The sequence below is a fragment of the Cibotium barometz genome, chromosome 25 (genome assembly GCF_041138505.1).
Source record: "Cibotium barometz isolate CiBa-2024 chromosome 25, ASM4113850v1, whole genome shotgun sequence".
Lineage (NCBI taxonomy): Eukaryota > Viridiplantae > Streptophyta > Polypodiopsida > Cyatheales > Cibotiaceae > Cibotium > Cibotium barometz.
In genome coordinates, this window is record NC_141070.1 from 2,809,286 (window position 1) to 2,836,503 (window position 27,218).

Here is a 27,218-nt window from a genome sequence, read left to right on the forward strand (position 1 = left end):
GTTGATGACTTCATTTCGACAACCATTAGAGGCACCACCTCCTAAGGAAGGATCAGGCACATCCCGTACACATTAGCAAGCCCACCTCCAAGTGAGTACGAGCGAAGTAAGTGAATATCGCACAAGGGACATAGAATGCCTCACAGCCTTCTTATCCTTAGAAATCCAAGTCTAATTAGTTCTCTTTTACAAGGGAATTCTCAACTTCAGAGAGACTTGTCGCGCTGGTGGATGAAACCAATCAGGCCTCTTCCTTTGAAACCAATCCAATCCAATCCAATCAGATTCTCCATTACTAGATGCAGTGAGGGAGGACTTAATGGGAGGTGAAAGTTGGGCCTTCCATGGGCCATCATAGACACCATAATATTTTTTTCGATGTGAGAGGTGATGACTTCATTTTGACCTCCATCAGAGGCACCACCTCCTAGAGAAGGATTAGTGCACATCACGTACACATTCGTAGGTCCAAGCCCACCTCCAAGAAAGTACAAGCTAACTGAGTGTGAATATTGCACAAGGGACATAGCATGCCTCACAGCCTTCTTATCCTCAGAAGGCCAAGTCTGATTAGTTCTCTTTTACAAGGAAATTCTCAACTTTAGAGAGACTTATCCAACTAGATGAATGGGATTTAACAACCCACATAGTTGAACTTGAACATGAACAGGAGGAGGATGATCCATGCCATAGTGAGTACTCTCCTTCCATACCCAAGATAAAAGGACAACCAAAAATGCCCATAAACAAGCTTGGACACTACTTTAAAAAATGGATGAAATAAACATCTAGTTACTTGTTATTTATAAAGGCACGATGGTCTTTGTAATCTTGGATGGTGGTGATGGTGTCAGCACAATCCCCAAGGATTGTTAGGAGGCATAGGGGGAAGCCCACCACTCATAGGCATAAGCTTCATGGTCAAGCTTTCTACACAACAAAAACATAGCTAAACCTTTGGGCATTCTTCAAGATGCAAAGATTAAAACCTTCTTCCACCACACATTCGTGGTAATGCGAGGTCAACCGCTCTCGGACCTCTTCAATCAATATTTGCAAAGCATGCAACGCAAAAGCTCACAGCACGTCAATTGATGTCTACAGAGCTTATAAACAAGATTTTGGATAATGAAGATAAGGACCAAGAATATGAGCCTCTCTTGGAGCCTGCTGACTTGGAAGGATTGAACTCACATTTGACACTCTTCCACATAAGCTTGGGACAAGGTTTGCATAATTGGACGATGCTAAAATCACATCCATGTTTGTGTTTGATGCATTTGAAACGAACCCAATTGGTGGAACTAGCTTTACCTTAAGCTCGAGTTCCTTGAGAAAGACCACTAGCTTGGTTGACACTAGGGCTAAGCCATAACATTTTGTCGTAGGAGACTTGGATCTCGTTAGGGCACCTACCCCACATCTTTCACAAAACGACCATTACCACGATAAATAATTCTCAATCCATGACTGTCAGTTGTTTTGAAATGGAGTATCTTATTGGATCCAAACTTGCCTTGTGCAAGTTTTATGTGAGACACGCAAGTACATTGAAAGAGAGCATCATCCTCGAGAGGGAATGGATTGGGTCATGGATTGCATCGTTAGCTCGTAAAGAAGGAACACAAGTATGTTCGAGGTACCCTTCAAAATGATTACCATACCCTTGGTGGATTAGGGCACCCCAAGCCTTTCAACATTCCAAACCTCATCCTCCACTTACGAGCCACCACCTCAGGTAACCCTTAACACTACACAACACCCTCGCCCGCTGGCTACCCCCTCAAATCCTTATGGAGATCCAAGACTTCATCGGCAAAGAATGGAGACTTATCCCCAAACCTCAATCTCATCAATCCTTCAGGGAGGTCACCACTTGGTGGAAACCCAAGAGTACCCTGGCTAGGCCACCAAGGAAAGTAAGATACCCATGCAAAGACTTGGCATCCCCATTTAGTCCAAAGCCCAACCATTCACGAAGATCTGCCAAGCAAGAGCCCTATACAATACCCAAACCTTAAGCCCCATTGGATCCTCATCAAGCTTCCTTCGTAGAAGCCCAGGGCTGCTATGAAGAGAACCTGTCCGTTTGGGTTCCAAAACCTCACCGTCCGCATAGCCTTGGAAGCCAAAAGATCTAAGTGATGGTCTTAGTGCCCTACCACCCCAGAAGCCTACACTTTGTCGGATCCCGACAAAATGGCTAGGGAGACAAGGATTCTACGAAGTTGCACCTTATCAAGGCACTATCGGGTCCCATTCTTGCACATAACATCCATGCCCTATGCCAATACCTTACATGTTTTCCTTCGATCCAATTGTCTTGCCTAGTCTCGTCTTCTTCATTGAGTAGTTCAACCCTCTTTCCATACATGAAACATAATTTTTGGATGAAGGTATGATACAACCCTCTTCATTTTTAACATTAAGCGATACACAATCATCATTTCCTTGCAATACCTTTATTTTTGCTTGCTTGAATGCCATTGAATCTTGCTTACTTAGTGGATGTATGCTAGATAGTTTTGATGATTATAGGTTTTCTTCTTCCTTCTTCTTTCCGCACCTTTTGTGAGAGAGAATCACTACAAATTTGGATCTCTTCTTGTCTCCATCTAGGCATTTTGGCAAGGAGCGTTCTGGTGTGACAATACAGTGAGGATGCGTCGGACGAGCTAGTACACCCATAATGCAAAGTTACATTTGTGGCTTGAAGGCAAGACCTAACGACACATGGTTCGACAAGGCTAAGGTAAGCTCTTGACTTAAACACATATTTTAAATGTGTATGAACACTCTCCCTAACTTTAGCTCTTTCATTCATCTAGTGCTTATGATAGGATCTTGGTACAGGAGAAACCTCTCACCACTCACTTAACTTTCAAACTAGAATTAAGCAACCATGTGCAAATAAATCAACCATGTCAAAAGTATATGAAAGCCTATAAAAGCATGAAAAATAACATAATTATTGGGTATAATCTTCTCCCCATCCCCCTCTCCCTCGCAACGGCTCCACTTCTCACACTAATGCGAGCATTTTCTACATTTCTTATAAAAAACTCAAGGAACTATAATTACCTTTTATTATAAAATTAGTCTTATCTTTTACAAGAATAACCATAAGTCATGAAACTAAGGTTGCAACCAGAAATAATTGTACTCACATTGGCACGTCATGAAACTAAGGTTGCAACCATAAATAATTGTACTCACATGTGCACAAAATATAACACATCCCAACTATACAAAAATGGGAGCATATACATAATAATAAAATGTCAACATGTGATCAAATAAATAAAGTAACTTTGCATGATACCACATACAATAAATATACACTATGCATGAGCCTGCACCTATATCACAATGTCCTAGTTAGCTCTGTTGTAGTGCTCACACAATCATGTTAGTTACATATAATCCATCAGAGTCCTCACAATCAATCCCAACATGACAATATATAATAGGCATAAGCATAAACACCAATAATACTACTAGCTCAGTATATAACACGAAATCACCCGCAACACCACTAATAACACTAGCTCAATACTGCTAGCTCAGTATATAACACGAAATCACCCACAACACCACTAATAACACTAGCTCAATATATAACATAGCATCACTCACAATACCAATAATATTATCATTGTTCCAAATGTGCACACTAATAACACTAGCCCATTGGTATTTAATACAAAATCACTCATAACACCAACTAAGAGAAACGGTATTGTGGTATTTCAAACGTCGTCCCCAATCTACCATAGAAGGATTTAGCTAACATCCCTCTTTCTTGAGTTGTGGCCTCAAATTGCATGCTTACTTATATGAGTGAAATATGAGTTGATGAGATCGGAACAAGTGCGAAAAATCACTCGTGCATCCACTAACCATATTTTATAAAATGATTCTTGAAGGTCAAAAGATGCATGTGCGATAGTGTGTTGAATCAATAACTAGAGGTGACTCTTCATAAGTAGGATGTAAAGACAATGGTATTGTAAGGGGGTCTCAACAAACCAATGTGAAAAGAATTATGAGAGTGCCCAGTGTGATGATAGATCAAATCAAAATTGGATAGTCATACATGAGCTTTTAAACCATGCAAAATTCATCACCAAAAATTTTAGAAGTCTTATTACAAGTCTAAGATTTTGATAAGCAGAATCAGAAAAGTGCTCATACTCAAAATGAGGAAAGTGATAAGAAACAAGTCCAGAGCATGTGACTTCCCTTGCAACCATGCCACTTCCTTGTGTTTCTTTTCCTGAGATGCTCCTTTCACTTCGGCATCTATCACTGCTGACCTATTTGGCACTGTGGAAGATAATGATGATCTCTTGACGAGTCCGTTCATGTGCATGTGAGTATCACTAGTATTTGCATGTAATTTAATTCGATGACTGCCATGTGGTGAAGAATGTTCCCTGGAAAGCGGCACATCATTTTGGGCACCTTGATTGCAGCAACCCTCTTCACCACACTGCAACATTTCACTCACACAAGAGACGGCAGGTCGCTCTGAAATTTTATGCCGCATTGCTGTGCTACGCTCACCGTTTTGTGCATTCGAGAGCAGATTTCCAGTTATTGGCTTGGTTTCAAACCGAACCACTTCACCTATCACCGACCATCTTCCTGTTGAGATCACTCTAACATCTACAGAGCTTCCTAGCAAGTCTTCGGCAGTGGGTAACAGCACTTGAACATACGATTTTGTATGGCCCACCTGCATCAATATGCACAAACTATCAGTTTACCATATATTTGAGTCCATCCCACATTGCAGAGCTACATTCAAACATACCAGATGGATACCATCAGCTGCTACATCTGTTACCCACACTCTACACATCATCCCCTCCATATCTTTGTAGGGGGAAAATGACTCAAAAAGTGATGTCAGCTTGCGGCTCCGCTTTTTCACTTCTCCCGTCGGTACCCGCTTCATGCGAGCCGCAGGTGTTCCTGATTTTAATCATAAGCCAACAAATCAATCACTTCCTCATCACAACCAAACAGCTTCAAGCATCTCTAAAGACAAGTTTTGGAATCAACATACCAGGTCTGGGATAAAACTGGGAAATGTGTACTTGTGGAAACTTGTACTCTTGAATCAGCTTGATGGTTTCATCGAAGTCCTCATCAGTTTCACCTGCAAAGACACATTACCATAATCGTACAAGCTGCCAGTTGGTACTGACCACAGGTTTTAGTAGAAAGAAGAAAGAAGGAAATGGGACACCAGGGGGAAAAGCGGGAAGGGGGGCACTGCGCGGGGAGGGGGGGGGGTGGGGGGGATGATGGGATGCAAAGCATGTATGGAATTTTTCCAATGAAACAAATTTATCCAGCTAAAGACTAGGGGATCTAACTTAAACCAGTCGTACAGAGCTGGAGGGAAACCTGGGAAACCACAAATCACATCAGTGGCAATCTGCATTCCAGGAACCAGTTTAAGAAGAGTATCAACTACTCTTCTAAACTCACCAATAGTGTATTCCCGTTTCATTGCCTGAATTCAGTAAAAAAAGAGGATGTTAAGTAAGATTATGGGACCAATTGTGGGCTCATAATGCTCAAATATAAAAGAATAGAGTACCCATAACATCATCCGCACACATACTTAAAGGGTTACTTGTACATTCTGTCTTAAGTACATTTCCAACATGCATGGAAAAACAGCGACAGAAGCATTAATGTAGTGTTCAAAAAACTCCATCATTGGCATGCATAAGGTGGTGTCATGGCGGGTTTACATGTAGCACGGTATCACTTCCTGACTGCACAGGCACATGGAGAAAAGAGTAAACACATGGATGGCAAAGAATTTTTGCAATCTCTTCAAGATGCTCTAAGATGTAAGGTGGATTGGTCATGCCGATCCGCAGCATAACAGACCCATCTTTGGGCAGCTCTGCCACGAGCGCATGCAAGAGAGTAGGAAGATTGGTCTGAATATCGCGGCCTGTAAGAAAGCTCAAAAAACAGCACGACAATGTCAACTTAAAAGCTGTAGGAAAAAACCATGTGAACTGTGCTTACCCAATAAGTGGCTATAATTAGCATTAAGTCACTCAGTTACATACCATAAGCTCCCGTGTCTTCACTGCTGAGCCACACTTCTTTGACCTCGTCGGCAATCACCAATTTCATCCTCTCTACCTGCTTAACAAATTGGAGAGCGTTTAGCCTAAGCTCAGTGTTGGACTTAGAATCACACTGCACCAATGACATTATTTTCAACATTTCCAAGGCAAATAGACCATACCAAAGCCAAAACTGGATAGCTTCCCAGATGACCGCGTGCATGCTTAGTTTTACAGTACGTACAAGCCCCTAGGCAGCCCACATTTATTGGAAGTATCTCCACAAACTTGTTCTTTCTGACCTGCAAGACATTGATTCTTCATAAGGCATCCATGCTAGAACCTTTTCTTATTTCTAAAAGTTCCTAGATTTTTTGTTACCTTTGGTAAATCAAGAGCAGGAAGTGAACTCCTACGGAGAAGCCGCACTTCATGTCCTCTCAAAGTCTCCTCTACAACCTCCACTACACGGTCAATTTGCTGCACGCCAACAATGCTTACTCCATCCAAATCCTTCAGGTCCTTACTGCCCTGAGGCACACAACCCGCTACAACTAGAGGCTTTTTTGCACTCTTTCCTCTGTGGATTAATGTCTCCATGGCTGATTGACTTGGAGATTTCACTGTACACCTGTCCTAATCAGCCCCATGAGTATACTACATAGCTAGGAAAGAAGGGAGAGATTTATGTGGAGTCAGAACATATCAAAGGCAAGGTTAGATTCTCACGTGTTTATTAACCATAAATCAGCCGTGTCGGGTTCTTCCGAGATGGTGTAGCCATACGCTGAAAGTTGTCCCGCCATGTACTCACTATCACTCTGTATCAAGCAAAAAACTGATTTGCAGTAGTGCACTGCTTATATGGCTGCTTCTATATTTCTACCTGTCAAACAGACTTTCAAATAAACCCACAGAGAAAAGAGGACAAAAGGGGCAAGGTTAAGTTTCTTCAGAAAGAGGTCTAAATTGGAATCAATCCCGACAGCCCACAGAGAAAAGATCAGGGGAGTAAACCCTCTGATAGCAAGGAAAAGAAGCCAGGGTGCAAAACCTTTTGTTCCTGGTTTGACAACGGAACAGCCAAAGGGCTAAAGGTAAAAAAGATCTTACTTTTTAAGTGTTTATTGTTGATGAAAGAGAACGAGGGAAAGGCAGCTTTTAATGCAAATGCCAGATATATACACAGACATGGCAGTGCCCGTAAACTACAAAATGATGTTTTCAGGCATGATGACAGCTTCAAAACCAGTCCAAACCAGTCCACACTATTCATGTTTGATGCTCATTGGACAACCTTACGTAGAATACCCAAGAGTTTTAAAGACGTTACGGATGGGGAAGATTGGGAAATTATCCCCTAGGTATTGTGGACCTTAGCAGATTCTGAAAAAGATTGGTGAGGTGGCCTATAAGCTAGAATTACCTCCTAATGTGCAAGTTCATCCAGTTTTCCATGTGAGTAGACTCAAGGAGAAACTGGGGGGCTTAGGATAGTATTGTCACTCCTCAAGAACTTGTTGATGTTGAGGACTTCCACAGATCAAACAAGCATTGTTGAAACCGATCCCGTCAAGTGGGAATAGACTCCGTTGGACACCCACACGCTAATAGCACAACTTAAATTTCACGATATAAATGAACAACTGAAAACTGAAATGAAATGAAATGTTGATCAATGGACACCAGCACTGGGGCCGGAACGGGCCGACCCCCCCCCCTCAATATATGATATATTATTGGGAGTATTTAAGAGATACAATGCTCCATGGGTTCAATGAACCAGATGATGTCCATGTACAACTGAGATGAATACAGTTACCAAACAAGAGACTTGAAGTAGACGTTCGAAGGAGAGCGATCCACTTGAAGAAGTCTAATCTCTACGGTCCCGTGCCTTCACTGGAATCCGCAGAGAGCGCCCCACTGGTGTTCCAGGACCACGCACAAACAAGCGCTCTCGTACTAACGCCTAGCTCTCCCGATCTCGGCACCCATGGACCGTGGTTCTCCAGAAGCTTTGACTACCCGGCACCGAACGGGTGTTAGCAGCAGAGAGTATCCCTTATAAGACTTACATCAAAGACCTTTGCTTAAATCTCAATCCACTTACCTTGCAAAATAACGGATATGGCCTTCACAAGTAGTAGACACCCACGTATGAAAGGAGAAGTCTCTATTACTGCTGTTGCTGCCAACCCGCAGGTGAGAGAGTCGCCTGTAGCTCGCTAGTGGGAGAACAAATATCAGAGGCGCCTAAGTGCAGCTGCATAGGGGCTAGAGAAGGACACCTGGGCGCAGCCGCCTCCTGGCCAGAGAGGAGCGAGAGAACCTGCGCACAGTCACCTGCACGGCAAGAGAGAACAGCCGCCTGCAGAGCAAGGTGGAGAAGGTGGCGTCTGGGCGCAGCCGCCTGCAAGGTGGAAAAGGTGGTGTCTGGGCGCAGCCGCCTGCTAGCCAAAGAGCAGTGATATCTGTGCGCAGCCGCCTGCAAGGTGGAAAAGGTGGTGTCTGGACACAGCCGCTTGCTGGCCAAAGAGCAGTGAGGTCCTGCACACGGTCACCTGCAGGGCAAGAAGACAGCCGACTACAAGGCAAGATGAAGAGGTCGCCTGCACACCGTCTATGGATAGCCGGATGAAACGGTCGCCTACACAGTCGAATACGGATAGCTGGATGAAGCGGTCGCCTATATGTAAGCGTTGGATAGGGCACACGTCCAACAGCTGACCGGCCCACCTAGCTTGCACGGAGGCGGCCAGTTCCCAAGGTTCCAAGGTGGGGGGTGGGTAGGTGGCCATGCACCCACCCCCACACACATGAGGGGTTCCCTTTTCCACCATGACTCAAACGTGGGTGCCCACCCTTCTAAGAGTACCATGAAATATTGGGAAGGGTGCCCACTCATTAATGAGTGTGAAACTGCAACCTTATAAAAAACAAAGGTTAAAAAGAATGCTAAGAAATAAACAAATGCAATACACTTACCACTTGTTCACACGCAATAAAACTCGTCAGAAGACAGAGCAAACTTCACGACTCACTAGTAGGCGTCCCCGCTCAGTAAGTGGTACGTCAAACAGGCAAACACAAAAATACAAGTCATGCGAAAACAGTTCCAAACATGCAAAACATGAATGCATGTGCAAACAGTTTCATGGACATATCTCCCGTTCATGGAACAAGTACTAAACATTTCTGTTGGGCACAATGATGGCACGATAGAAAACATAAATCCCGGTCTTCCTATCGAGTGAACAGTCCCATAGGTAAGACACAGATCCAGGCACGAGCCTCCCTATGGAGTGACAATCCCATAGGCAAGACACGGCACAAATACTGGCTCTTCCATGGCATGACAATCCCATGGATAGAACACAGTCCTAGTCATACATGGGTGGCATCAGTCTGGCTCCCGTCCATCCGACACCATCCTGCTAACACACGGGTGGCACCAGTCTGGCTCCCGTCCATCCGACACCATCCTGCTAACACACGGGTGGCACCAGTCTGGCTCCCGTCCATGTTATGCAAAGAAAATATTGGCCCCTTCACATGAGACACCGGCCTGGCCTCAAGTGAACGAGACACAAATCTGGAGATGGACCAAATGGTCGGCCAATTGGTGACATCCCCCCGGGCTTCTAAAGAGTTGTCCTCAACTGAAAAGCCTCAAGATATGCCTGCAACAGCTGTGGGTAGTCAACAAAATAATCCTCATTTACCCACTTTGCATCAATGGGCAAATAGTTCTTGAACTTCACAAGGTATCGCCGGGAAAGCTTTCCTGCAGGTAGCTTTCTGTCCTTGTGAAAGACAATCTGTTCTGGCTGGAGGATCTCCTCAAGCTCATCAATCTCTAGCGGATCTTCCGTGACAGGCTCGTCAGGACCTCGCTCGACATATTTCCGGAAAAGACTCACATGAAATGCATTGTGAATCTTCAAATGACTAGGTAAAGCAAGCCTGTATGACACTTCATTGATCTTTTGAATCACCTTGAAGGGTCCATAATAGCGAGGAGAAAGCTTAGGATATGATCCTTCTCGTCCTGGCCTCTTCCGAAGCCTAGCTTTCTCAAATTTGAGCAAAACCCAATCACCTTCTTTGACTTGCATGTCCCTTCTATGCTTGTCAGCAGCCATTTTATGCTTATCTTGTGACCTTGCAATGGCTGTCGGTACCTGAGCAAAGGCTACATCCAAGTCACGAACATACTCATCAGCTGCAAAAATCTCATCCTTTGTACGAAGGATGGGTGGCAATACCACTCTGCCATAAATAATCTCAAACGGGGCCTTTCCCGTGGAGGCATGGATCGTATTGTTGTAGGCAAACTCAACGAGTGGAAGATACTTCTCCCATGCAGTCTTTTGATCTGCCACATAACACTTCAACAAATCCAACACGGCTGAATTTGCAGCTTCACTTTGGCCATCCGTTTGGGGATGATAAGCTGATGAGTACTAGTACACATATACATGTCACCCTTTGTGCCTTGTGGAGATGATGCATGATGAGAGGTGTCTGTCACCTCTTCCCTTTGCATAAATGACCTTAACCTTTGAGATGCGGGATCTGCATGCTTCAAGCGAGGTGGATTTCTGAATTTCAGCTCTCCATCTTCTCCCTCTTTGATGTCACCTTTGCGGAGGAGGTAGGAAAGTGCCAACTCCCTTGGCTTCTTGCCCACTTCTCGTGCCATGGACTCAAAAGTCATGTCTACCATTGCATCGGCTTTCCTTGCTTCAATGGCACTTTCCACATGGGGATCTTCATGCAAAAATTTCAGCTCTTGCTCTTGTACCTGCAAAAGCTTTCTCATATGCTCCAATTCAGCCCTCATTGCATCAGACTCTTCTTCTTGCATAACTGTCTTTCCACGAGACAGTTGTCCCCTCGAATCACTATCATTCAACCTCTCAAGGGGCTTGTGCCTTCCCTGTAAAGCATCAGACCAGGCGAGGCACTTGATGGGCCCCTCAAATTAGGCACTTCCAAAGGGTTGCCTTGGCTGTCCATTGTGTTAAGTGTGCTAGAAGCGGGGTGTGCAATACACAGGTTTGTTTCCCCACTAAGAAGAGGGAAATAACCGTGCTCTGATACCAATGAAACCGATCCCATCAAGTGGGAATAGACTCCGTGGGACACCCACAAGCATAATAGCACAACTTAAATTTCACAATATAAAAGAACAACTCAATAACAACTGAAAACTGAAATGAAATGAAATGTTGATCAATGGACACCAGCACTGGGGCCGGAACGGGCCGACCCCCCCCCTCAATATATGATATATTATTGGGAGTATTTAAGAGATACAATGCTCCATGGGTTCATTGAACCAGATGATGTCCATGTACAACTGAGATGAATACAGTTACCAAACAAGAGACTTGAAGTAGACGTTCGAAGGAGAGCGATCCACTTGAAGAAGTCTAATCTCTACGGTCCCGTGCCTTCACTGGAATCCACAGAGAGCGCCCCACTGGTGTTCCACGACCACGCACAAACAGGCGCTCCCGTACTAACGCCTGGCTCTCCCGATCTCGGCACCCATGGACCGTGGTTCTCCAGAAGCTTGGACTACCCGGCACCGAACGGGTGTTAGCAGCAGAGAGTATCCCTTATAAGATTTACATCAAAGACCTTTGCTTAAATCTCAATCCACTTACCTTGCAAAATAATGGATATGGCCTTCAGAAGTAGTAGGCACCCACCTATGAAAGGAGAAGTCTCTATTACTGCTGTTGCTGCCAACCCGCAGGTGAGAGAGTCGCCTGTAGCTCGATAGTGGGAGAACAAATATCAGAGGCGCCTAAGTGCAGCTGCATAGGGGCTAGAGAAGGACACCTGGGTGCAGCCGCCTCCTGGCCAGAGAGGAGCGAGAGAACCTGCGCACAGTCACCTGCACGGCAAGAGAGGACAGCCGCCTGCAGAGCAAGGTGAAGAAGGTGGCTACTGGGCGCAGCCGCCGGCTGGCTAAAGAGCAGTGATATCTGTTCGCAGCCGCCTGCAAGGTGGAAAAGGTGGTGTCTCGGCGCAGCCGCCTGCTGGCCAAAGAGCAATGATATCCACCTTGCAGCCGCCTGCAAGGTGGAAAAGGTGGTGTCTGGGCACAGCCGCTTGCTGGCCAAAGAGCAGTGAGGTCCTGCACACGGTCACCTGCAGGGCAAGAAGACAGCTGACTGCAGGGCAAGATGAAGAGGTCGCCTGCACAGCCGTCTATGGATAGCCGGATGAAACGGTCGCCTGCACAGTCGAATACGGATAGCTGGATGAAGCGGTCGCCTATATGTAAGCGTTGGATAGGGCACACGTCCAACAGCTGGCCGGCCCACCTAGCTTGCGTGGAGGCGGCCAGTTCCCAAGGTTCCAAGGTGGGGGGTGGGTAGGTGGCCATGCACCCACCCCACACACATGAGGGGTTCCCTTTCCCACAATGACTCAAACGTGGGTGCCCACCCTTCTAAGAGTACCATGAAATATTGGGAAGGGTGCCCACTCATTAATGAGTGTGAAACTGCAACCTTATAAAAAACAAAGGTTAAAAAGAATGCTAAGAAATAAACAAATGCAATACGCTTACCACCTGTTCACACGCAATAAAACTCGTCAGAAGACAGAGCAAACTTCATGACTCACTAGCAGGCGTCCCCGCTCAGTAAGTGGCACGTCAAACAGGCAAACACAAAAATACAAGTCATGCGAAAACAATTCCAAACATGCAAAACATGAATGCATGTGCAAACAGTATCATGGACATATCTCCCGTTCATGGAACAAGTACTAAACATTTCTGTCGGGCACAATGATGGCACGACAGAAAACATAAATCCCGGTCTTCCTATGGAGTGACAGTCCCATAGGTAAGACACAGATCCAGGCACAAGCCTCCCTATGGAGTCCCATAGGCAAGACACGGCACAAATACTGGCTCTTCCATGGCGTGACAATCCCATGGATAGAACACAGTCCAGGTCATACATGGGTGGCACCAGTCTGGCACCCGTTCATACGACACCATCCTGCTAACACACGGGTGGCACCAGTCTGGCTCCCGTCCATGTTATGCAAAAAAATACTGGCCCCTTCACATGAGACACCGGCCTGGCCTCAAGTGAACGAGACACAAATCTGGAGATGGACCAAATGGTCAGCCAATTGGTGACAATTGTAGCCCGAAACTTCTCTGAACACATGACCTTTTGAGTCATCTAGGCATTTTTAAAATGGAAATTTCGTAGAGATAGGCCATGGCTTGAAAATCCACCACCTTAATTCTAGTTCCTTGAATTTAGACATCCAAAAGTCTAGGTCTTTCTCATTAGCCTCATCTTGGTCAAGCTTTGGGTTACCCTAGCCCGGTAAGTGCTCTACCTCAAGCCATGAACATTATACGCTCTACTTCAATAGATTTCGTACAAAACCAACTATATCATATCTTGGTTATTTGGATAGGTAAGCCCAAAACAGCTTTCCCCCCATCGGAACCGCACGTGCAAGTTTACTCGCGCTCTTACTATTCATCTTATTGAGAATATATCTTTTTGGGTTTTGCCACCTATTAGATTTGAATCACCTTCTCAACTTTGAGAAGGTGATTCGAGGTGATTACTACACCATATTTTCTATCGGAGTAGATCTCGAGAGCTAAAGATCTACCATCGGGGGGCTGGTCCAATGACCGGGGTGAACCCGAGAGGGTGATTGAAGTGGATCACTTCATGCTCACTAACATAAAGGTATAAAGAAGGTCTTGCTCTGCGCTACACGATCATACCGCTTGCGTGTTACATTGGTATCAAAGCTTCTGATTGTGACCCAGCTTGACTACCTACAATGAGAGCATTCCTTGAATGGTAAAACTAAGGTCATGAAAAACCACCCAATCATTCACCATGTCAAGAGAAGAAGAAACTGTCCACAAAGACAACACTGCAGAAGAAACTGTCCATGAAGACACCACCACCAAAGAAATGCTTCCGCAAAGCACTAATAAGAGCTGATGAAACAAAACAGGCTACTAAAGTTACAACTACAGCGGGCGAAAGCAGCAGAAAAGCCTAAAGAGCAAGGTTTCCAAAATTTTGAACACATGTTTCTTCTCATGGTGCGGCAAAGACAACAGGAACTTGCTGAGGAGGGAAAGACAAAGGAAGCTAAATGCAAGGATGCTAAAGATCAACGCTAGGCGGAACGCACGGTGTTGGAGTATCTACATAGTTTGTTATTTACATAATACATTGATCAATGATTATTATACTTAGACTTTAGTACCCTGTACTTACAAAGTTTCTGTATTTTAATGGCAGAAACGCCTCGCCATTCGAGTCCTCTCACAGGATTGCAGTTCGGATCCTGCTAAGAGGAACAAGAGCACATGGGCCCTCTTCCATACAAAGAAGAGGAACACGTTGTCTATTGCTCAGTTGGAGCGGTTGGTGTATTGCCATTGCAATCTCCGCCTAATTGAACAGTCGGGCAATCCGATAGAGCCTCATTAGGTCAATGTCGATAAAATCGACATTGAGAAGATGAAAGATGTCCCACAGATTCCTCACGAGGAGCGCGACATATATGCCATGTTGTATGAGGAGTTGATGGCACCTGCTCATGGCACACGAGCATCTACACTAGCATTATCAGGAGGTGCTAGTACTAGTGCAGCAACTGAGACGAGTGCGGCAGTTAAGCCAGCATCATCCTCTTCTGAGAGTGACATTGAGCCTGTTGAGAATTGAGTGCCCAGTTGGAAGTGCCCACACTCCATATTGAGGACTCTAGTCTTTGGGGCTATCAAGCTCCTCTAGTTTACTATTTGTCATCATTCATGCATGATTGCATCTTTCAGGCTTCAGCATGCTTTACTTTGTGTATTTCAGACTTCAGTTTACTTTTTTTGTATCAGCCCAGGATTCAAACTTTTTGTGAGCACTTTGAGTGCCATTATTGAGTAGTTGCCATTATTGATGATGAAATCCAGATCTTGATTCTTGATGCCAATTGGTCAATGACTCAGTTGGGTGCCCACTGTAACTGGGTCACCCTTTAGTTTTAGCTTGTAAACATATTTTAATGTATAAATGATGCTTTTTTAATATTGTTTTGCAAGGAAGGCAACATATTTTTAACATATTATAAACCTGTATATAAATTTTGAAACCAGTACCCCCCTTTTGTATGAAACGTTTTTGAAACTTCTGAAAAATAAATGAAACGTTTATGAAACGTTTCTGAAACACGTTTCATGAAACGCCTGGCAACTATGGCCGGTAAGTCTATTTGGATATCAATTCCTTGGTTTTCTTAGGGCTTAGAGTAAAGTATGATCTTAATCAAGTCTTTTACATACCGCAAAGTGTAGGCTAGTGAAGTGCAAGGATGCACTACGGCGTATGGTAGTTGACCAGGAGTGGATCGAGCGGCCCGAGTCTACCACGCCTGCTACCATAAGCATCCAGAACACTATCTTTGACAATGAGTTCTGGACAGAGCCTGATGGATTACAGTCTGCATTATTACCTGTGGTGTCTATGCTGCGACTCTCTGATGGTGAGGGAGTCACCATCAGACTATTTTACGAGTTCATGGAGAGGCTTCGACGAGCTATCATAGGGTCCACAACTATTAGCCCTGATAGGTATTACTTAAATATATTTGGACGATTCAATATTCATAATTTAATCATGTTTCATAAATAAATCATAATGATTAAAATTTGGAATGCTTGTTTATGACGTGACATGTTGCATGTGTAGGATTCCTCTCATGCTAAGGATCTTTGAGAGGAGATGGCCTTGGTTCCGTCGGCCTATCCATTGTGTTGCACAACACATCCTCCATCCTGCATGGAGAAGTGATAGCCAGAGGTCTGATCGTGTTCTTTTGATTACATGGAATGAGTATATTAAGAAGGTTTATCCTGATGGCGCCATGCAAAATCAGCTTGAGAAAGACCTCTTAGAGTACAAAGGCAATAGGGGTAACTTCTCCCGCCAGATTGCACGTGATCCGGAGAACCAAGCGTTGCCTGTCTCTTGGTGGGAAAAGTTTGGTGGATTGAACCCCACATTGCAGACATAAGCCTTGCGAGTTCTTTCGCAAGAGGTGAGCTCGGCAGGCGCTGAGAGACTAGGGAGCATTATGGGTGATATCCACACAAAGGACCGAAACAGGTATAGTTTATTTGTAATTTCTAATATGCATATTATATAATATAGACAACATTATGTCTATGTTGAATGTTCTAACTCCTAACGTGTTTTCAACATAATTTCAGATTGAACACAAATCAACTTGATAAGTTGGCTTATGTCAATGCGTACCTCCGAGTTTTGGAGAAAGCTGGAGGTTTGGACACTATGGGAGCAATGAACTGGACAGTGAAGCAGGTGGATTATAGAAAGATTGATGTGAGACTTGCTGATGTGTCACAACTACAGCCGAGGATGATGTCTACGACTTCATCCGCGAGGACATGAAGAGATTTACACATCAGACACGCTCCTCCACACGCCGTCCAGCCCGTGCTCATGAGGAGGCATCCATTGGAGAGACATCCGCAGAGAAGCCCACCGAGAAGGCCGTGGAGATGTAGACATTCCATCTAGATGGACTAGAGAGATGGATCCTTTACCCCCTAGACTTACTCCCACTCCCTCTGAGTGTGAGAGTGATGATAGTGACTAGCCTAGGACTTTATTTGTGTCATGGTCTTTTTTTATATATTGCACTTTCTTTTTTGGACTCCAGTAATGCCGAGTTAACTATTATATTTCTTATTTAATCGTGCATGCCCATTGCCACTAAATCATGTTAAAACTTTAAGTTATTAGAAATCTTGATCTTGTCAATGATTCAATGGATTATGGTCATATGACATGACCTCATGAGGCATGCTTTTTTTAATGTTACATGAATGACTAAGTATGAGGAAATCATTGTCCATGGATGCAATCAATAATGTATTGTAGACTTGTAGTTTTAAATTCTGTTTGGTAATTACCGATTGGTTATATGATTTTGGTACTTTTGTTTTCTTGATTGTACGTTATTATAGTAATTAAGTTTGAAGGCCCAAATCTGAAATTTCAGATTTGGGGCCCCACATTGAGGGAGAAATTACACTTCCAATCTCCAATTGAAAGCCCAAATCTGAAATTTCAGATTTGGTCCCCCAACCTTCAAATTTTATATATATAATCGTTTCGGTCCATCGTTTCATTGGCCACCACCCAATGTTGAAACGTTTCATCCCAAAATGAATCGTTTCAGCAATGAAACATTTCGCGGTGACCTTGCTTGGGATCAAATTTGGATCTTTCATGATCAGGTATATGAACATAGGCATCACAACCAAAAACCATGAAATGAGAGACGTAAGGTTTCTGTCTAGTAAAAGCCTCCTTTGGAATCATATGAGAAACCACCTTTGTAGAAGAACGGTTGATGATGTAAACAACAGTGCTCAAAGCTTCTCCCCAGAAAGAGCAAGGAAGATTCAAGAAGAAAGCATGGTACGGGCCATCTCCTGAATAGTCATGTTCTTGCGTTCAACCACACCATTTTGCTGAGAAGTGTGAGGTGTGGAAAATCGACAAAAATTATGGAAGGCTTTGAAGATGAATTCTCCTCCATTGTCGGAGCGGACTTGTCGAACCTTCTATGTGGTCGCAATCTCGACCAAAGTCACCCACTCTCGGAAGCGGGAGAAAGCTTGAGATTTGTCTGCCAAGAGATTGTTAGAATACGCAGCGGAGATGATGACCAGATCTGGGAACACAAGAGCAAAACGCATGCAGAAAAAATACAGCACAAGAGAGAGAGAGAAATAGGTGTGTAACTCTGCTCTATATACACAAGAAAATCCCGGTGTTGGTACACAAGTGGCAAGGGGACTGGGGGCCTATTTATATGCCCCCACATCAGCAGTCGACCTGCTGTAGGGCAGCCGACTGGCCCTGAAACTCCACGACCAGCTCACATCTCCAGTCGGCCAGATCATTAGCAGTCGGCCACCTCATAGATGGAGTTGTGGACCAGTTCGGCAGTCGGCCAGCACATGGGCTGCCTCCCAAGCCACAGAAAAAATAGAAAAAATAAGGGGAAAATGCGGGGAGTGGGGAAAAATGATAAAACACCTCATAAGGCCGAGCACACCCACAACAAAGGCCCTGGTGTATAAAACTGGACAGGAGATGACTTCTAACACCCCCTCTCAGCTCCTGGCTGTGGTGAGAGCCAAAAGTGTGGTATCCACAAAATGCAAGTCAACCCTTGCATGTGTGCCACATCCATATAATATAGAAGTACAAAATATTATATGTTAAGAGTGTCCTTTCACACTTGATGTCCAAGTGGAAAAACCACATGGGAAAAAGTGCCCTTGGTTAAGCCTTGTTCACACATAGCACTACCATAAGTGAGCATATGCCTACAAATCCCCCCTATAGTGGAAGTGTGAACCTGTACAAGGTAGCAGATCACTCTCTGTATGAGAGTAAGCCCAAAGCTTTGCGGAAAGCTTCAAACTTTTCTCGAGGTAAAGCCTTTGTGAATAGATCTGCAACATTATCTTGTGTAGGGCAGTAAGATAAACTAATCTCCCCTGCATGTAGCCTCTCTCTGACATAGTGATAATGAATCTCAATGTGCTTGGTACGTGCATGAAATACTGGATTTCGTGCCACGGCCATAGCACTCTGGCTATCAGTGAGAATGGTGGTGGGTGTCTGCTGACACTCACGAAGATCAGCCAATAGTCTCCTCAACCATACACAATCTACTGTAGCTGTGAAGACTGCCCTGTACTCAGCTTCACAAGTAGATGTGGCAACAGTGGGTTGCTTTTTACTCAACCAAGATATGCATGAACTGCCAAGAAAAAAACAATTCCCACTGGTGGATTGCCTGGTATCATAATCACCAGCCCAATCTGAATCACTGTATGCATAAAGCTGCAAGCTGCCCCCCCGGGATAGAACAAACCAAGATCCAGGGTACCCTTAAGATAACGAAAAATGCGTTTGACTGCTTGCCAATGCTTTGTGCCTGGGCTGTCCATGAATTTGCTCAACAAAGACACCCCAAAAGATATGTCTGGCCTTATGTTACACAAGTAAATGAGGCATCCCACTGCCTGGCTATAAATGCCAGTCTCAAAAGGTTCTCCAATATCATGCATAGTAAGCCGTACACCTGGTTCTACCGGAGTAGAAATAGGCTTACATTCATCCATGTGAAACCTTTTTAGCAAACTTTTTATGTACGTAGTTTGCTGCATAACAATGCCATCATCTATATGCATAAACTGTATGCCGAGATAGTAGTGTAAAGGCCCCAAATCTAGCATATCAAATTCAGCTTTCAAATCAGCTTTCAAATCTGAAATTTGTGCTTTGCTAGTACCTGTAATGAGCATGTCATCTACATACAAGATGACTATGAGAATATCGGCATCGGTTTTCTTCACATACAATGTAGCTTTCAGCTGGACTATTCTCATAACCTTGGCTGGTTAGATGAGCATGTATCTTATCATACCAAGCTCTTGGAGCTTCCTTTAACCCATACAATGCTTTGTGTAACCTGCATACTTTATGTTCCTCGCTAGGAACTACAAAACCAATGGGCTGATTTACATATACTTCCTCCTGTAAATCCCCATTTAAGAATGCAGTTTTGATGTCCAATTGATGCACTATCCATCCTTTATGTGCAGCCAATGCAATCACTGATCTTATTGTGGTCATTCTCGAAGTAGGAGCAAAAGTCTCTTCATAATCTATTCCCTTTTTCTAGGAGTAGCCTTTAGCCACAAGTCTTGCTTTGTACCTGTCAATAGTACCATCAGACTTTCTTTTGACTTTGTACACCCACTTTGTTCCAATGACATGCTTGCCTTTAGGCAATTCCACAAGATCCCATGTATTGTTCTTCATGATAGAAGAACTTTCAGCTTGCATAGCTTGCAACCAATGCTCATTCTCATGTGCTTCTTCATAAGAAGAAGGCTCTTCTGAATCAAAGAGACCACCCATTGCTAATGCAGACTCTCCACGATGTATATTCAAAGCATGGCTAGAACTAGCCCTTGTTCTACCTGTGAGTGGAGCTGCAAGTTTGCTTTCTTGCAAAGTTTTCTCTTGGCACTGACTTGGCTGTGTCTATGGCTGTTTGCTCTTTCCTGACAAGATCTTCCACTTCTTCCATAGAAGGGGGCTGAATGGCTGGCTCTTCCACATGTTCTACATGAGGATTTTCTTGTGTAGGGGCTGGCTGATCTGAATCCCCCCTAATTGCAATGGGTAAAAGTCCATCAAACATGTCTTGTATGCTTGTATCATTGCTTTTATACAAGCTGTCCATGGGCTGTTCTGAATTTTCAGCAAATACCACATCTCTACTTACAAAAGTCCTTCATGTAGTTCGATTATAAAGACGGTATCCTTTGCTCTCATTGCTGTAGCCGACAAAAATGCATTTCATTGCTTTGTCATCTCGGAGTTATCTGGCACATGTGCATATGCCAAACACCCAAATGTACGCATATAGTCCACTGTTGGCTTTCGGCTATACCAAGCCTCAAATGGTGTTATGGTTTTCAAAGCTTTTGTTGGACACCTGTTCAACACATGAGTTGCACACATTATAGCTTCCATCCAAAATTTGTGAGGCAACTTTTGTGCTTTGACCATGCATCTTGCCATCTCCATGAGAGATCTATTTTTCCTTTCAGCTACACCATTCTGCTGCGGTGTATAAGGCACAGTACATTGGTGTTTGATGCCCTTTTGAAGCATATAATCCATGAATGCATTTGACATGTATTCTCCACCTCTATCTGAGCGGAGTGTTTGGACTTTACATCCACACATATTTTCAGCTATTGCTACAAAGTGTCGAAAGCATGTAAACACATCTGCTTTTGCTTTCAAGGGGTAAGCCCAAGCAAACCTAGAGTAGTCATCAATGAATGTGACGAAGTAAAGATGACCCCCTATGGATGGTGTCTGCATTGGACCACATACATCACTATGTATGAGCTGTAATTTACTTTCAGCTCTAACAGCTCCATCTTTGGGGAATGGTTTTCGTTGCATCTTTCCCTCTCACATACATGTCTTGGTGGAGACTCAAGAGGCTGCATATTATCAACCATATGATGCTTCTGCAAAAGCATCAAACTTTGAAAATTTACATGCCCAAAACGAGCATGCCATAGCTCTGCATCATGCATAGCAGGAGTGTGGGCAGCCACTGTATTTGCATCATAAGTACGCTTGTCATAGCTGTCCAGCTTATACAAGCCTTTGTATCGTGTTCCAGAAGTGACTATTTCATAACCCTTTGATGGGCCTTTTACCAAACACTTCCCGTCTTCAAATTCAACCTTTAAACCTTGGTCGTTTATGGCTGAGACGGAGAGTAGATTTTTCTTTATCCCTGGAATATACAAAACATTTTTCATACAAATATTGGCATCATTGGCTGCAATAAGTATGACATTGCCAATTCCCTTTACTGGATATGTGGTATGATCTGCACATGATACAGTGCGGCCATTTGAAGCATAAACCAAGTGCTGAAATACATCTTTGCATGAAGTGATGTGGCTCGAAGCACCACTATCAAAATACCATGATGCATTCTGTCTGTCAGATGCAATGCAAGACATATCAGTGTCTAAAGCACTTGATGTGCCACTAGTGCATGTGACCAAAAAAGTGTACTCTTCTTGGATTACATTAGCTGATTGCTGTGCTTTGTCATCAGAAGAGTCTGCTACTGCATTGCCTGCTTCTTTTTTTTTCTCTCTTGCAATCCGCTTCCTACATTCACTGATGTAGTGCCCAGGCTTATGGCAGTAGTGACATTTGCCCTTCTTTTTGGGCTTGTTTGCATCCCCTTTGTCAGACTTTTCACCACCAGAAGAGGGCTGTCCATGACCAGCCTTGATAGACTGTTGTCCCCCATGCCTAAAGCTCTTTGCTTTACCTTTATCCTTGGCTGTAAATGCCTTGTCTCCACCACGGTTGCTCGATAAGTTTGCTATTGTTTGCTCTTCCTGCAAGAGTAAACCCATGAGCTCTTCAAAAGTGACGGGATCACCACCTCCTCTTATTGAGAGGTTGAGAGAGGTGTGAAAGCCCAAGTAGGAAGGCGGTAAAGAATGAAGAGTGTTGGTGACCATCTGTCTGTCTGGGATAACCTCATCAATGTTGAGCAATTGTTCCTGCAAATCTTTCACTTTTGCCATGGAGTCACCCTCATCCATAGAAAGAAGATCCAACTGCCTCTTCAAGTAGGCAACTCTTGCCTCGTTGTGTACCTGATACATTGCTTCCAATGTGTCCCATGCAAGCTTCGATGTCTTGCAAGAACGAATGTGCGGAATAATAGTCCTTTTCACTGAAAGGGCTATCAATGACATGGCCTGTGCATCTCTAGAGTCCCATCTCTTCTGCTCTTGTGTGGGAGCAGGTTCTACATCAGGAGCTCTTTGAGCACCTCCCCTTTGAGGCGTGGCTGGCTGTATGGTAAGTGGGCGTGTGTCATCACCACACACGATGCCCCAAAGCCCTTTGGCTACCAGCAAATTACGGATCATGAAACTCCAGAGGGAGTAGTTAGATCCATCCAACTTGTCCTCCTGGGTGAGCACACCAAATACATCTGTAGCATTCTGTGCCATGTCAACAAAATATACCTGCAAGCAAACCAAGCACCAATGTGCACTGCCAGGCAACCAAATGTCCTGTGCAAATGTATGCCTGCAAACCAAAGCAAGTATAAACCTGCACCAAATTGTCAAATTACACAATGTGTATACATACGCGACAAATCACAGCTGTAATGCCCAATTACATGCTCCAATCTGAAAATCCCCAATTTTTATGCACTCCAATCGCTTCATTGTGCATCTAATTGGCCAATTTTCACAAAAGCCCCAAATTTCTGCAACTGAAAGAGGTTCAATTTGCTGATTTTGACCTCAATTTCGAAAACCCCCAAATTGCAAGCAAAGCAACATGCCCTTTTTTTTTTTTTGTCTTGAAATCGAGGGTAACTCCCCTTCCTCTACCTTCGGCCATGGAAACCCAACAACAATAAAATCAACAAGGTCATAAGACTCCAGAACAGATTCCATCATTACCTTTCAGATGCCATAGTTATTCCCGTCCAACTGATGGTACACTGGGAACGTGGGGAGTGTCGGGATCTTCACATGTCTCTCAGCCATCTCAAGTAAATCTGGCATTGCGGGGATGTAACTGAAAAGGGTGGGTGGGTGGGAACAAAGAACTTAAACCTGCAAGTGGCTGTCCAGCAAATCAGCCCGCCTTCCTCTTGCTTCTCCTCTTCCCGAACAATCCAAAACAGCCCACCAATCAACAACACAACAGTCCCCCTCTTGCTCACACAATTCCCAAGATCTATCAAGAGCCTAGAGCTCTGATACCATGTCAGAATATGTAGCGGAGATGATGACAAAATCTGAGAACACGAGCAAGTGCACTGCAAAAAAACACAACAATGGAGAGGGAGAGAGAGAGGCGTGTAACTCTGCTATATACACAAGATAAAATCCCGAAAACAAGATACAAAGAAGTGGGGGACCATGGGGCCATTTTATATGGCCCCATATATGCAGTCGGCCTGTAGACGAGACAGCTGACAGCCTGTTGAAGTCACCCGACCAGCACCTGCTCTAGTCGGCCAGCCCCAAATGGACAGCATGCACACGTGTGGAGTCGGCCTGCTCCAGTCAGCCAGCAGCCAGTAGTCGGCCAGCATCTTGACCATCCTGCCAGCCCAGGGCAACCTCCCACACCAAGGAAAAATAGGAAAAAATGGGAAAAAAATATGGAGAGTGGGGAAAAATGAGAAAACACCTAATCTCTCTAGCATTGTCTAACTCTCTCTCTCTCTTGGTTATCTATGTTAATCAAATGCCATGATGATGTTTCAATTCTAGCCCCCCATAGCCTCGCTATGCCTACAACCCTAGCTATGAACTACTCCATTAATTGGTATCAGAGCATTATAGGGTTTCTCCTACCTCCACATCAGCACCATCGTCCACGACTATGTGCTTTCTCATTCCAATAGCATCAAACTACTACGTTAATCCTCCAAGTGCACAGTCCGCCACCATCACTCCAGGCTGTTGCCACTGTTGATGTAGCCGATGTCGTAGCTACCTTCACCACACTGTGTCCATGTATCCTATCAACAAGGCGTCGAGCCGTCGTTGAATAGTGTAGAAAGGTTTTAATAAACCTTATAAGGTATAAGCCTTATACCTTAGGCTTATACCTTACAAAAGGCCACATGCACGTTGCCGCCCTTTGCTCCATACAACTGCACCACGCTGGTCGTCAACTGATGTTGTATCGACTCATTGATGCTGTTGAGCGCTGTTGCCATCCATTGAGTTGCCGCCATCTCCAATGAGAACCTCTGCTTTGTGAAGAGCTCCACGACTATCTCTACATCAGCCCATCTCTACAGATTTGCCTCAACCAACAAACACATCAAAGGGATCAACACAGTACTTGCATCAATCAAAAAGATACAAAAAACAAAAATTGGAGCTTTTTCAATTTTTGCAAAATCATGCTTAATTGAAGCATTAATCTCATATCCCCCAACATTATTCAAGATTGAGAGCATATCTCAAGCATTGGAGAGTTGCTACTACAACCTCCTATAGCATTAGATTCAAGAAACCCTAATTTTTCAGGAGCAATTCTATGTAATGATTCAACCTCTGAGCCACCAAATGAGTAGGCCAAGTTGGCATCAAGGGGGATGATGATAAAATGCGGTGCTACAAAGCACAAAAGTGTGTTTCCATGTTTGTGCGAAAAAAATGTGTTGTGTTCTCTTCATTTATGTGTTGTTTATTGTTCAGATGTGAGTTGTGTGTTGTGAATGTGAGTGACCTGATCCTGTGTGTACTCTATCCTTGGGACCCCATATCTGGCATGAGAAACTAAGCACTTGACATAGGATGAGGTAATTTCTTGGGAGGATTGTTGGGAATCAAGGTCTTCTCTGTGTGAACCCACTCATATAAGTGTGGTAGTATGTTTGTGCGTAAGGATATTAAGTCTGGCCTTGAAACTAACCATGCAGTTTACGAATCCAGCTAAAAACAGTTGGAGTTAGAGTTAAACATATCATTAACACTGCACTCTTGGGCACAAATCACACCAGGGAGATGCTCTTTAAGTAATGAGACTGATGGACTGACCTGGTTATGTGCGCATCCGAAAGTTTTCAAGTAGATTGTCTGCACGAGAAGGCAAGGTCACAGAAAAAAAAAAAAAAGGAAAATAAAAAAATCCCTACGTAGCATGATACAAGAATTCAGAGGCCGAGACCTGGACGCCGGGCACGAGGGTGGACGTTAGATTTTCCTTAGCGGTGTCGAGGGGCTTGATGGAGCGAGTGCGGGGTTTCGGGAGGACTGTGGGCAACGGCAAGTGCAGCCCCGTATGACTCTCTGACGCCATGTCCTCGATGTCTTCCATAGTCCCTCTCTCTGCTAAAACTACAGCACGGCGCCCATTAAAATAGAGTGCGAAGGCTTGCACGCTTGGGCGCAGCACTTTTGTGTTCGCATTCTCCAAAATAATATAAAATGTTTTTTATATTTCCATTAAATATATTATGCCAGATTTTTAAAAATAAGAGTGTTTTTCTAAGGTTTTATTTTAGTATCTAAAGTGAAATGATGACCTCCATATCCTCTCTATTTAAGGCAATAAAATGATGACCCCCCATATTGTTTCTATTTGCATACACACCCATATGCTTTCTTTGTTTGCGGGAAGATATATATATATATATATACCAGCTCACGACACATACCCACGTCACGCAGCCTGATGGCATCGAACCTAGGTTCTCGCAATGGAACCCAACTGTTCTACCAACCCATCTACTCGTGGACTCACCCATATGCTTTTTATTTGCAATCCTGCAATAAAATGATGACCCAGCATATCGTTTCTATTTGCATGCATTCACCCATTTCCTTTCTATTTAAGGACCACAATTCTCTCACTCAACGAGTACAAGGAGGAAGAGAGAGAAGGAGGAGAGGGAGCGAGGTGTGGGGGAAAACTCATTTTCTAAAGTTGTATTAATTAAATGCCACTTCAATGACATTTAATTAATACATATCAAATAATTTTGTCTGAATATACGTATCAAATAATTTTTTTTGAATATATATATCCAAATAGGCGATTGAATCGAATTTCTCTTTTGGGGGGTCATTAAATAATTAAGATAGTGTGAGAGAAAGAAATGTTGCATTATTGACCTTCACGAGGGCATCTAGAGTGGAGTTGAGGAGGCAAAGGTGTGCGCAATGGTGGGTGACCTACAGTCCTGGCTACGAGTTGTGGCCACATGGTGAACCTCCAAAGGTTAGGAGACCTTTATGGGTGCATATTCACCCTTAGGCTAACCCTTAAATATGGATAGTACGATCAATCTAATAGTTAGAAGGGCATATCCTTGGCACGATGTGAAAATTTTAGCTTGCTTCTAAACTTTCATCTTGTATTAAGGTCAAACTTAATAAAAACAACCTCTCAAAAAAGAAAACTTGGGCAAAAGTTTTTTAAAAAATTAACATGAATTTGCTTAATATTATTCGAATCGTATCCAGAAAGTCAACCATCATTTACTAAGATTCCCAAAGAAGCAGCAGAAAAGACTGCAAGCTAACAAACATAACTCAACATTGAGCACGACAAACTTCATACATCCATACCAAAGGCAAACAAACTACAACATTGAACAACTTCACAAGAAAGCCTTATGAGTTAGCTTTCTATGTGGAGACATAGGTATGAAGTCGTCTACTTCTTCCAAACCTCTCTTATGGTGCCCTAATTTGGAGACAAAACAACTAGAGTAATCCTCCAAGCCATCAACATGCTCATCCAAACCTCTCTTATGGTGCCCTAATTTGGAGACAAAACAACTAGAGTAATCCTCCAAGCCATCATTAGAGATGATAATTAGATTGTCTCTTAAACTTAGCATGGCTACACTATCTTCTTCATTGAGATCAAAATTCAAAACATTGTAGGCATC

General features: G+C 43.8%; 1 protein-coding gene across 4 annotated transcripts; it reads right to left on the reverse strand.

Moving 5' to 3' along the window:
- Nucleotides 1-4,061: 4,061 nt before the first annotated feature.
- LOC147624145 (uncharacterized) lies at nt 4,062-25,715 on the reverse strand. 4 transcript variants are annotated; one of them, XM_086819062.1, is made up of 11 exons: nt 25,490-25,715; nt 25,360-25,398; nt 6,828-6,919; nt 6,480-6,729; nt 6,281-6,400; nt 6,099-6,174; nt 5,769-5,977; nt 5,416-5,524; nt 5,072-5,164; nt 4,817-4,977; nt 4,062-4,738 (listed from the first exon to the last, which is right to left on the reverse strand). In XM_086819062.1, the coding sequence occupies exons 1-11, from the start codon at nt 25,637-25,639 to the stop codon at nt 4,148-4,150; spliced, it is 1,890 nt and encodes a 629-aa protein (XP_086675188.1). In that variant the 5' UTR covers nt 25,640-25,715; the 3' UTR covers nt 4,062-4,147. The 4 variants fall into 4 exon arrangements, with proteins under 4 accessions (XP_086675188.1, XP_086675189.1, XP_086675190.1 ...); XM_086819063.1 differs by having other exon boundaries at nt 6,828-6,984; nt 25,490-25,692; XM_086819064.1 differs by having other exon boundaries at nt 6,480-6,721; nt 25,490-25,690.
- Nucleotides 25,716-27,218: the final 1,503 nt, after the last annotated feature.